This window comes from Sus scrofa, chromosome 17, assembly GCF_054392235.1.
Source record: "Sus scrofa isolate SSC_HxYL_T2T_F1_AM1 chromosome 17, Sscrofa_HxYL_maternal_Yorkshire_Landrace_v2.0, whole genome shotgun sequence".
NCBI lineage: Eukaryota > Metazoa > Chordata > Mammalia > Artiodactyla > Suidae > Sus > Sus scrofa.
The window spans coordinates 54888800-54900953 of NC_139399.1; the positions used below are offsets into that span (position 1 = coordinate 54888800).

A 12154-nucleotide genomic window follows, 5' to 3' on the forward strand; every position below is an offset into this window, starting at 1 on the left:
ATGCACCCTACCAGGAGCAGGTGCAGAACCGCACACAGCGAAGATAATCTCTGCCCCCTGGGAGCACGGTGGGAAAGGCTGACAAGGTCAACAGACAATCTCAGCTGGGTCCCCAGAACAAATTCCAGTTCATGGGTTACACATGAGTCACCAGATTTGGGACTGAGGGATCCCCCAGAGTTGAACCCGATTTGCTCTCCTCTAGACCCAGAGACCCCCCTCAGGACCTCTTCCCCAGTTCCCACCCCCAGCTTGCAGATGGGAGGGCAGCCCCCACACCTGGCAGTGTCTTGGAGCCTGGCTTGGCCGTCAGTCCCCGAGCCTGGATGATGTCCACTTCGAGCTGACCGTTCCGCTCCTGCAAGCCGATCTCCACGTCCCCTGCAACAGGCCCCAAGAGGTGAGACTGGGCAGGGCTTAGAAGCTCAAGCAAGGATTCAGCGTCTCCTCTCTGCTGAGGGGTAACGGTCCCCTCCCCTGCCCCCGGCCCCAAACAAGATCAGAACCAACTCCCATAGCAAGTGCCTGGTCTCCAGGCTGGGCGCTCGAATGGATGCAGCCAAGGCAGAGGGGAAGGCAGGAGAGACATGGAGCTCCTGGTGGGACCCTTCCCACATTTGGAACTGGTCTTGGGGCACTCACCCATTGGTGTGGTGGCCAGGGTCTGGCGGCCCACAAACTGTGCTGGTCCCATGCTGCCTAGGAAGTCACTGAACTGGGCATCCGATGCCAGGCAAACTCCCCCATAGTTAAGGCTGCAAGAGACAAAAACAAACATTCTCTGGGGCCAAATGGGGACTCTGATGACTCAGGCAGCCAGCTCCAGGATTCTGTCTGCATCCAGCCTCAGGCAGACCAGTATCCTGTCTCTGCCTCCTTCTTTCTACTTTAATGGCCCTAAAATCTCAGCTCTGACTCCAAAATTCTGGGGTTTAGCTTCCGTGTCCCTTTCCCCTACCCTCCCTTCCAACTTTGGGTCCTCCTATATGAGATGGGTATGGTGACACTCACCTCTTGGGGTGGCTGTAAGGACTCTCGGGAGATGCTGCTTGTTAGCACCTGGCTCCTCTGGTTTAACTGCCACAATACTCGAAGTGTGGTCCAGAGACCAGCAGCACCGCCCAGGAGCTACTCAGAAACAGAACTACACCCCACCCCACTCCCCAGCCACTGAATCAGAATCTGCCTCCTAACCCCAGCCCCAGAAGACTTGTTTGCACTGGACAGTTTGAGATGCCCAGGGCCACCGGCTCAGCCTTGGAGGTTTGTCTTTGTGCTTGCTACGGAGCTGCCCAGCGTCCACTCCCCTTCCTTTGGGAACAGGACCTCAAGTCTCCTTTGGGGAGCCCCCTCCCTAAGGCACTGAGTCCTGTGAAGCAGAGCAGGCCTAGCTCCAGGGGTTCACAGGGGCTCAGCCTGGCCAATCACGTTCTTTGTTCCTTGGCCAGTGGTTGGCTCAGAGTTGGGCAAAGGGCCCAATTCAACCCACAGAAATCCACCTGGGAAGCTTTCTTTGAACTATAGGAAGTGAGAAGCTCTTCTTCCCCTGGGACAAAAGACTGGAGCTTCTGGCAGCTCTCTTGCTGCCATCTGGAGCCCACGAAGGAAGACGTCACACAGGTGACACTGTGTGAGCTCCTGGATCACGCTCTGTCTGAAGCAAGATACTTCCTCTTTTCTTGGTTATACATAAGTCAGTAACAACAGCAACGGGGTTCTTGTGTCGTGCGGTGGGTTAAGGATCCATAAGTGTCACTGCAGCAGCTCAGGTTGCTTCTGTGATGCAGGTTCGATCCCTGGCCCGGAAACTTCCACATGCTGCAGGTGCAGCCAAACAACAGCAAAAGCAGTTACTATTATTCTATTATTCTGATGATGCCAATTTTAGTTTTTGCTTTCCCATCTCTGAAATGGGAAGAACTACCTTCCCATCTCCTAGGTCCCGTTGCATGGAAGGAGATGAAGCACCAAGTACCATCCCTGATGCACCCCTACTGTCTTTAGGAGCAAAGCACTCGTAACCCATTTCTCACAGGATCTTCACTGCAACCAAAGGAGGTTGGTTTTTGTTTTTAACCTTTGTCAGTACTATTCCCATGAAAGCAGGCTCAGGCCAACCTAAAGCCAGAACTCACAGGGCAGAGTCAGAGCTTGAGTACCAAATTCTAACACCAAACTCAGGTGACCTTCCACGTGGGCATTTCCAAGAGTAACAACTCACTTTTAGTAAGCACGCACCATGTGCCAGTTTTCACAGCAGCAGCTGCGGGTCTTTGAGGAGGACGAGGAGTCTGCCTTGGGCCTCGAGGGCACTGCATGCTTTGCTCCTGCCCTGAGGGCAGCCCACCCCTTCCCGGCCCCTAGCTCCCTCCTCAGGGAACCTGCCGGGCTCTCAGCTTTGAAGGAGCAGGAAGAGGAGCATCCAGGGGAGGGGAGGTGTCTGCTTCCACCCCACGGGTGCCCCCTGCTGCTTCCAAACCACTCTGATGGTCTACTCTTTCCCCAGTTCATTGAGAGAAAAACTCAACCATGGTCACCCAGCCCTTCACACCGCAGCCCTTCACACCGCAGACATGCGCCCCAGCGCGTTAACCACAGCCCCTGCCTGTGTACCTCATTGCTAATAAGACTTCACAGTTGGCAAAGGATTTACCCGCTTCCTCGGCAAATAGTTATAGGAAGCTGTTCTCTGACCTAGCAGACTCCCCATTTCACAGACTGGAAGACCAAGGCCCAGAGTGAGAAAAACACCTGCCCAAGGGCTCTGAGATGGCAATGCCTGCTGCCATACGAGGCTCCTACTCAATTCAAGTCACCCAGCAGTATATGCACTTTTCTGTATAAAATTCCAAGCAAGCTGCAGGAAGAGACAAAAGAAGACCTCACGCACAAAAAACTTAGCACTTCACTGGGCAAACAAACGTGATGCTCCCAAAGAAACAAGAAAAAAATCTTCTTAGGAGACACAACCATCCTCTTATCCCCGCCCCACCCTGGGTTATGAGAGCCCTGGGGCCATCAGAAGAGAGGAGTCATTGCTGGGAGCCGTGGCCCAGAATGGACCAGGAGAGGAGAATTTAACTGGGGACCAAAGGATACACAGAGTCCATCCAGCAACAAGGAGGAAGGAAGCGAGGCAATTTCCCACACGCTATCTTCTCTCTGCCCCGACCAGAACGGCCAGCAGAGGGTCCTGAGGGCCTCAGCTGATAAAGCCACAACAATAAAGGAGCCTAGGGAGGAGCAGGAGGAAGTATCTCCCTCTCTCCCAGGAGCCTGATGAAGACAAGAGAAGGGCAAGAGAGTCCAGCTCAGCACCTTGGAGAGGGTCTATGTTGCAGGTTTATACCATGTCACCGAACACAGGAAGGGAGAGAGACCCGGGAAGAAAAGAGGTAAGTCGACTGTTCTGGGCTCCGGGACGGTGAGGAGAAGAGGACTGTGTTTAGCCACAGGTGGAAACAATCTAAATATCTGACCATAGAAGAATTATGTTATAAATATGTACTGGATTATTCAAAAGAATAAAGGAGCCTGGCTGGGTGCAACAACCAGTAACACCTGCACTGAAGTTTTCACGGGCGAAAAATAAATACCTGTATTAAGTCACTGTCATAAAGTCATACATTACAAACGGAAGACACCAGTTACAGTAAGTAGCTGCTCTGACCTAAACTAATGCAATGATTCTGTCCCCTGGCCGGCGCTGGCAGATCCAGGGTCAGAAGCTGACCCAAACGCAGTCGAACAAAGACTCTCTCTGGAAAGTACAAAAAGAGAATCCCGGAGTCTAACAGTCATGAGAACTGAGCTGTGCGAATGGCCCGCCCTTGCAAAGAGCCCTAAAATCCTGCCACCCAGCCACCCAGTCCTGGCCGCCTGGCTCTTTTCTCAACCATGTGAGGTGTCCCAGCATCATTCCAATACACTGCTTTGACTGAAGTTGTCAGCAGAGTCAGTGGCAGGAGAATTTGAGATTTTAGCCTGATGCTTTTTCATTTTCATGATTACCTGCGCTGCCACCCTTTTCCCACTCAGGCGGGATCTGGGAGCCAGGGTGTCCTGGGTCTCCTGCCCCAGAGAAGGGACAGCCCAGCAGAATGCAGAGAACAAGACAGTCAGATTCTTGGCTTTCCAATCTACGAAGCAATCTTGGAAGGACAGGAGCAAATCCAGGTTTTCCTGCCCCCCCAGGAAACAAACAACCCCCAAATCCCTGGCCTGGGAGAGGAGGGGGAGACAGGAGGGGAGGGAAGAGAACTTAGGAAGGCCTGGGGCCCCCAGCAGCGCTGAGGGGTAATGGGAAACTCCAGAGGAATCTGAAAACAGAGGGAATTTCATGTCCATCCTTCCTACTGGGTGGAGCTGAGAAAAGGTGCCTATTGTCTTGTCAAGCGAACAAACCTGGAGCAACTCGGAAGCTGTGTGGGTCCCTCTGCGCCCTGCAGAGGAGCATATGTTACCACTGCACCCAAGAGAGGGCCATGCCAAGACAAGGCAGAGTAATACTGGAACCCAGGCGGTTCAGCTTCTGAATCTAGTATCTCTACAATTATGTCCCGCTGTTACAGAGAAAGCATGGATAAAATAGATTATCTGGGGATAGAAATGGGTACCTACTATTCTTGCAAACCCACAGACCCTAAATTAACAGCACCAAAGCCAAGACCTAGACTCTCTCATAGCTACAGACCTGGCCTTTCCTCCGCACCCCTCTCTCTCTTTTCCAGCCCAGCCTCCCGAGGGTCCATGATCCATTCTGTTGGGCGGGTCTGGGCTCCAAAGCCCAAGAAACGGTGGTGCCTCATGGGCTCTAAGGCACCGAAGGGACCCAGCCTCCCAGGCAGAGCAAGGCCTTCTGGAGCCTGAAATTGAAAGTTTCCTCCAACATCGTCATTGTCGGCTCCCGGGTTCCTGGTGGGATTGTGAGCAGACAATGGGGAACTGGCAGGCCTGGTAATTAGCGGTAATTGTTTATAATATCTGGGCGGCTGCCTGATTTCCCATCCCAGGGTGCCTCGCCGGCTGCCAAGGAACCAGGCTGATGCCCCAGAAACCCTGAACAGTTAGCCCATGCTCTGTGGGGCTGGGAGGAGGGAGAATAAAGTGGAGGTAGGTCCCTGCTGGCCAGAGGACCAATCACATCAGAGACCCGACTCCAACTCGGGATCTTGGAGGAGGACGGAAGGCAGAGGATACAGTCAGGGCTGACCCTACACCTCACGGGTCAAGTGCCTGTGGTGTAACCTCTGGCAGGCTGCTGGGGTCTGTGCACTTGCCTCTTCTTATCTGTAAATGAGCCCACACCTAACCCTTGAGATGGTGTGCAACCTTCCCACTGCTGGGTATACTGTACTATACCAGTTTTATTCGAAAATCTCTGCTCACAGAGGTAGGAAAGACCATGCTGAATTACTAAGTGTTGCGTAACTTGCTACTATTTAGACTGTGCAGCAGGAATTCAATAAATTCAAACCCTTGGGCTGGCCCCAAACTGGGAAGATATACTGGCTGAGGCCAGACTTCAGCATAGTACAGACCTAGGATTCCAGCGCTGTGCAACCTGGGGTAAGTTTGGTAACCTTTCTGAACTGCCTGTATAAAATGGGTATAAATTATAATCACGTGGCTGAATTGTTGGGGAAAGTCAACAGGATAACAGAGGCAAGGTGCTTAGCACAGGGCCTTCAGAGCGGCTGCTAAATTAATAAAGGATTGAGATACTGTGGCCTGCGAGAGCCTCTTCTCTCTCTCTGTGGTGTTTTTCTGGCAGTTGTGATTCCAGACCTATTAGGAAGTGCAGCATCTGGATGCCTGAGACCAAGCTCAGGCCATGGACAGGGTGGGTACAGCAGCTGATTCCCCCAAGGGGCACATGCCACACAGATGGAGGCAGAGGCCTGAAAAAGGATTAAAACTCATGTTCTGCTGGCCTTTTATTTTGTGTTAATGGTGAAATGAGATTTCCTGCCTTTCAAATCCTGTTAGTTTTGTTTGTGGAGCTGAAACTCATTTGTCTTAATATTAACCTTTGAGCTCAGTTTGCCCCTGGATGTTCTCCATGGTTAAAGAAATAATTGGGTTATTTGAGGGTTTGATTTCTACTCTCTTTTCCAGATGAATCACCTGTTTCAAAGCGCATCCGAAATTAAAAGGCAGCCCAGCGCTTGTAGTGAGTATGGGTTACATGGTTCTGAAAGATTCACGGGCTCTCTATCCATCCTTTCACCACCTGCCCTGACATGTCCACCATCCCTCCATCCATCCCTCCATCCATCCCTGCATCCACCCACCATGCCACAGCCTCTCTAAGCCTGCAACACAGTCAGTTCTGCTGCTATGCGGGACATACACTCCTAAAAATTACAGTGCAGTGCAAAGCCCTGAAACCAAAACCACAGTTTATGGGGAAAATACGGTTAGGGGCACAAAACCCAAAAAGCATGTGAGTTTATATAAAAGTATACACACACACACACACACACACACACACACATATATACATATGACAAGGACACGATAAAAATGGCAGCATAGTCTCATACGTGTAAAATGGTTAAGAAATGCAGAGATACTACAATAAATATGGTGCTTTACGTTGACGACGGCCTGACATTTGCCTGTGGAAATGAGTGTCAGAAGGTCTGCAGTGTGAGTTACTGCAAAGTGGTGGCAGAGGGCTGTCCGGAAGGGACAGATGAGAAGCCGTGGCCCCAGGTGTGGGAGGGAGCCGAGGGAGCAGGCAGATGCGAGAGGTGCGTTTTGTGAGTTCCTATATGGATGCTCTTTCCCCGAATTCACCTAAGTGTTTCTTACAGATGAAATCACACCTGAGCAAAGGCGAACTTTATATTGTGCTCAAATTATTCCAGAATATTTCCATCGTGTTGGAACAAACTCGCGTTTTCAAAACAAGTGTTTCAGCAGAATTGACTGTATGCCAGGATACACAGCCTCACACAATCCTGACTCCCGTTTCTCAAGTATTCAAGACATTCCCAAACCTGCCCCGCCCCCCAGCCTCCAGAGTGTAGCTCCTGGGCATGGAGCCAGGGATTTGATTTATTTTTTATTGATCAACAGCTTGCCATGTGCCAAGCACTGATAGTACTAAGTTATCAATATTAACTCAATTTAACCCTCATTTAACAATTCTGCGAAAGCTAGGTACTTATTATTGATACCTACTTTCCAGAAGGGGAAACCAAGAAATGTTAAGTAAGCCCATGACCATGACCAAAACCAAGACCATGCTGCCGGTAAGTGGCAGACCTAGAATTTGAACCCGGGAGTCTGCTTCCGGGGTTCACAGCTACTCTGCTGCACTGTCTCTGTGTGCCCTGAGGGAGCCTTAGCTTTGCCCGGAACAGAGCGCAGGGATTTGCAGCCCACGCTTTGGGGTCAGGCAGGTCTGGATTTCAATCTTGATTCCCCTCACTTACCAGCTGTAGAGACACATCCTTCACCACTCAGAGCCTTGGTGCCCTTTTTGGCGAAGCAGGAATAAACAGCAGTAAGACACACTTGCTGCTACTGTAAGTATTAAATGAGATCAATGTCTTAGAATCTGGCACAGTCAAGTGCTCAGCAAATACTAGTGCTTACCAAACAGGACCAAACAAATCCCTATCTCCTAGGCCAGGGCCACGTCTGGTCCTGGTTTGTCCTTTAGGCACGATGACTCTGCTAACAGCAGAGGTGGGGAAGGGGTATGGGTTCTGACCACCCACCCGTCCTCCTGGGCCTCTGGTGATGATCGAAATGCCCTCGACGGGAAGCGCCCCCGAGGCCAGGTGCAGTGGCCCTGCCATTGGCTCACACTCTGCTCTCTACAGCTGTGGCCACCGTGGCCCAGACACCCGGAGAGCTGGATGCTGAGGACCCAGACACCAGAGGACAAGCAGGGGCAGGAAGGGGAGAAGGCAGAAGGAGCACCAGCAGCCACTGTGAGAGCTTCGGATTTATTGGGGAGGATGGTGAGACCCCGAATTCTGTCTAGGAAGGAGGCTGCCGGGGTGGGAGGAGAGGCATGCGTGTGGACTTCTGCTCACAATTCCTATCCATTAATCATTCAAACCTGCAGGGCACCACCTGCGGGCCAGGCCCTAGGCCATGCAGATGCTGAACCCAGTGTCTAGTAGGATAGACAGACACATGCGACAAGCATGGCGTGCTAGGTGCTGTGGTGGAGGAAGGTCGGGCTGGGGAAGCTGCTGATACAGCCGGAGGGATGGTGTCCTTCCACCTCCCCCGCCCAGGCCCTGGACAGACACTGCCAATCAACCGCAACACTCCTGCCAAGCCCGGACGGGGCTTCAGAAGCCTCCTCAACACAGCACTCCAGGGAGCCACTACCAATTAGCTGGAGTTGGCCCCTGAGATAAAGCTTATGTGCCAATTCTCAGCTGAGATCTGGAGGTGGAATGAGTCCGGAGGTGAATGGGGCTTAGGGGAAGGAATGAGAGTGCCAGCAACAGGGAGCAAGTGTGCGCAAAGATCTGGGGGCGAGACGGAGAGAAGCGGAAGAGGGTCAGTGCTGGAGCAGGGGGTACACAGTTGGGGGCTGGGAGAAGCAGGCAGAACCCAGAAGAAGAGCTGAGTGACAGACTGTACAGTTTAGACCAAAAAGGGACTTACGGATATCCCAGCAAGAATGATGGGGGACAGAAATGGATGGAGTCACAGCCAGTGAAGAGTGAAGGCGCAGAGCCCCGTCCCCGACTGGATACGGAGGGTGGGCAAGAGAGCAGGCGCCGTTGGGGACAGCATCTGGACTGGGCAGCTGAGGGGCGGGGCTGCGCTGTCTCCCCATCGCCGGGCCCTCCCCCAGTCAGTGCTCACTGACTTCTAACTGTTGGCACCTTCATTCCTTTGCCTACGTTTCTTTGGCCTCCAGAGCCCTCGTTGCCACAGGAAGGGCAGGAGGGCTCACCATAAGCAGCCACCAACCAGCAACGGGTAAGAGTGGGAGTATCAATCCCTCTGCCCCCGGCCTCCTGGGGGGGTGACTCCAGGCACCTGTGCCGCACTGGCTCCCAGAGCCCCCATCACGATTAAGCTCCGGATGTCCGCTGGGGCAGCTGGCTTCTCAGTGCACACATTCCTAGATGCCTCCCCCGCCTTGTCTCTCCTGGGGGCTCCTCCACCATGGTTTTCTGGAATCAGCTTCCAAGTGAATGACTTGCACTCAAATCCATGTCTTGGGTCTGGTTCTGGGGACCCCAAACTGAAGCGGATGGTGACCAGGGAGTATCTCAGGATGGATGAGGGCTCGGGGGAGGGACTGTTCTCACGACCTGCTCTCGGGGTTGGGGGGAGCTTGGCTGTTCCCCTTCCATCCTTAGCACAAAGAAGCAAATGTTCCATCAGGCAGAAAGGGGCACTGGGAAGGAAAGCCCTTCCTCAGTCCGAGGGGATAAACCAGGACTGGTCACTCTGCTGTGGCCTGCAGAGGGGGAAAGAAGGGAGATTCACAGAGCCACCAAACCATCCTGGGAGCATCCACCTCCAGAAATCTTTTATTTTTGCTTATTGGGGGGGGTGGAGGGTGGGGGGACGTTACTGGCCACACCTACAGCATGCGGAAGTTCTGGGGCCAGGGAATGAACCCACGCCACCACTGCAAAACTGAACCACAGCGGTGATAATGCCAGGTCCTTAACCTGCTGTGCCACCACAGGAACTCCCAGAAATCTTGACAGAGGCAGCCACGAAATGAGCGAAAGAGCTGAGTTGACTCCAAATGCTAGATTTGAATCCCCCCAGACTGAAGCCACTTACTGGCTGCGTAACCTTGGGCACATTAATTAACCTCTCTTGGCTTTCATTTCCTCATCTGTAACATGAGGATAAAAACTGTTCCAGGGCCATCAGGTTGCTGGGAGAATTAAATGAGTCAATACACATAAAGACACTTAGCACAGCGCCTGCACTCAGCAAGTGCTCTGCAGTGTTAACTCTGAAACATTATTACCGTTAAGCCAGAGCTTCTCAACCTTAACCCATAAATCACCTGCGGATCTTGTTAGGCACCTGACATACTGCATTTCTAACAATATCCCAGAGGAAAAAAATAAATTAAAAAAAATTAAAAAGAAGTTCCCGTTGTGGCTCAGTGGGTTAGGAACCCAACTAGTAGCCATGAGGATGCAGGTTTGATCCCTGGCCTCCCTCAGTGGGCAAAGAATCCAGCGTTGCTGAGAACTGTGGTGTAGGCTGCCAATGCAGCTCAGATCCGGTGTTGCTGTGGCTGTGGCGTAGGCTGGCGGGTACAGCTCCCATTGGAGTCCTAGCCTGGGAACCTCCATATGCTGCAGGTGCAGCCATAAAAAGAAAAATGAATAAAATAAAATAAAATAAAATAAAACAAAATAAGGTCCCAGGGGATGCTGATGCTGCTGGGCCATGGGCTACACTTAGAACCGAAAGGGCTAAAGCCACTGTTAACTGGTACTGTGCAGCCTGGAGCCAAAGGATGTTCACTGACCCAATGGCCCAACCCACGTGCATCCCTTCCCCAGCCCCGAGGCCGGGTTAGGACAGAGTGTTTCCAAAGTCCCGTGCCTGTCCTTTGCAGCTCTAACCACACTGCTGAGCTGCACAGTCAGCAGAAGGCAGGGTCTCCGGGGTGCCCAGCCGAACTGTCCAGCACACTGTAGGTGCTAAAGGAAAAGCCACGTGGTAGCACCCCTGCGCCCACCTGCAGGAACACACATGCCCAAAAATCCAGGGCAGGAGCAGACACACCCAGCACCCCAAAGGCTACAGGCTGGCGGAGGCTGCTCAAACACACCGGGTCCCTGTAAGGCTCAGCTGGGCTGGCAGGAGCCCAGAGGGAGGACGGTCGCACCCCCTCCTGTTTCGGAGCCTGGCATCTGGGTCCCACCAGTGCCCAAAATACCTCCAGAACAAAGAGGAGGCTGACCCCAGCTCAATGTCCCCACCTGTCCCTTTCACCTCCCTTCCTCACCCAGGTGTTGGGCAGGGTGGCAGCACCTGGCTGGGCTCCACCAAGGCTCAGCTCCTCTCAGGAAAGAGGGCAAGACTCTCACCCTGCAACCCACCGGATCCTTTCTCAACTGGGCTTAAGACACCTAACCCAAACCTTTTAATAACCATAATTGTCACAGCCAACATTTATTCCACGCTTACCCTGTGCCAAGCACCTTCGAGACACGATCGTATTAGGGGTGGCTCACTATCTGCTAGGACACAACTAGCCACAAGGAGGAAAATAACCAACTAACAATGGCTGAATCAACAAACAACAATAACAACAGCTGATAATAATCATGCTTGCTATGTGCCAGCCACTGTTCTAAGTGCTTTTACATATATTAATTCCCTGAATCCTCATTAGTGGTCTGTATTATTAATGGACCCCTTTCTACAAATGATGGTAAAGTAAGTTCCCCAACATCACACAGCTCTTAAGAAGCAGAAATGAGGCCAAAATACAGGGTTGTCTGACTCCAGAGTCCTGGCTTTGAAACTCTCTGTAATATAATCAGACTCTCTGGTCCCTTAAAGCACATGACAGCAAAGGACAACAAAAGCCACCTCCCAAGTACCTGTCATGTGCAGGCATCATCTCATTTCTTCTTCCCAATACCATCTTATGCTGCTTCCCCTGGACAAGTCATGTGGCCTCTCCAGGCCCTCAGCTCATCTTCTATAAAATGGGAATATGGGAGTTCCCGTCGTGGCGCAGTGGTTAACGAATCCGACTAGGAACCATGAGGTTGCGGGTTCGGTCCCTGCCCTTGCTCAGTGGGTTAACGATCCGGCATTGCCGTGAGCTGAGCTGTGGTGTAGCCTGCAGACGCGGCTCGGATCCTGCGTTGCTGTGGCTCTGGCGTAGGCCCCGGTGGCTACAGCTCAGATTAGACCCCTAGCCTGGGAACCTCCATATGCCGCGGAAGCGGCCCAAAGAAATAGCAGAAAGACAAAAAAAAAAAAAAAAAAAAAAAATGGGAATATGGGTGTGACCCCCCTGCTGCTGCTCACCGCACCACGCTGTTGTCCCAACAACCTGGCCCTCTGACCTCCCAAGAGGCCAGCAGACAAGATGAAGCTTAGAGAGGAGAAGGGACATGCCCAAGGCCACTTGGGGTCAGTGTCAGGGCCAGAACTAGGACCCAAATCTCCTGACCCC

At 52.4% G+C, this 12154-nt stretch overlaps 1 protein-coding gene across 1 annotated transcript in view; it reads right to left on the reverse strand.

Moving 5' to 3' along the window:
* RIMS4 (regulating synaptic membrane exocytosis 4) overlaps positions 1-12154 on the reverse strand; it is a 68128-nt gene that overhangs the window by 8714 nt on the left and 47260 nt on the right. The window contains exons 3-4 of the mRNA XM_021077796.2: positions 643-755; positions 280-381 (exon numbers count right to left, since the gene is read on the reverse strand). Of these exons, the coding sequence (XP_020933455.1) occupies positions 280-381; positions 643-755 (215 nt within the window). The remainder of the gene's footprint in view (positions 1-279; positions 382-642; positions 756-12154) is intronic.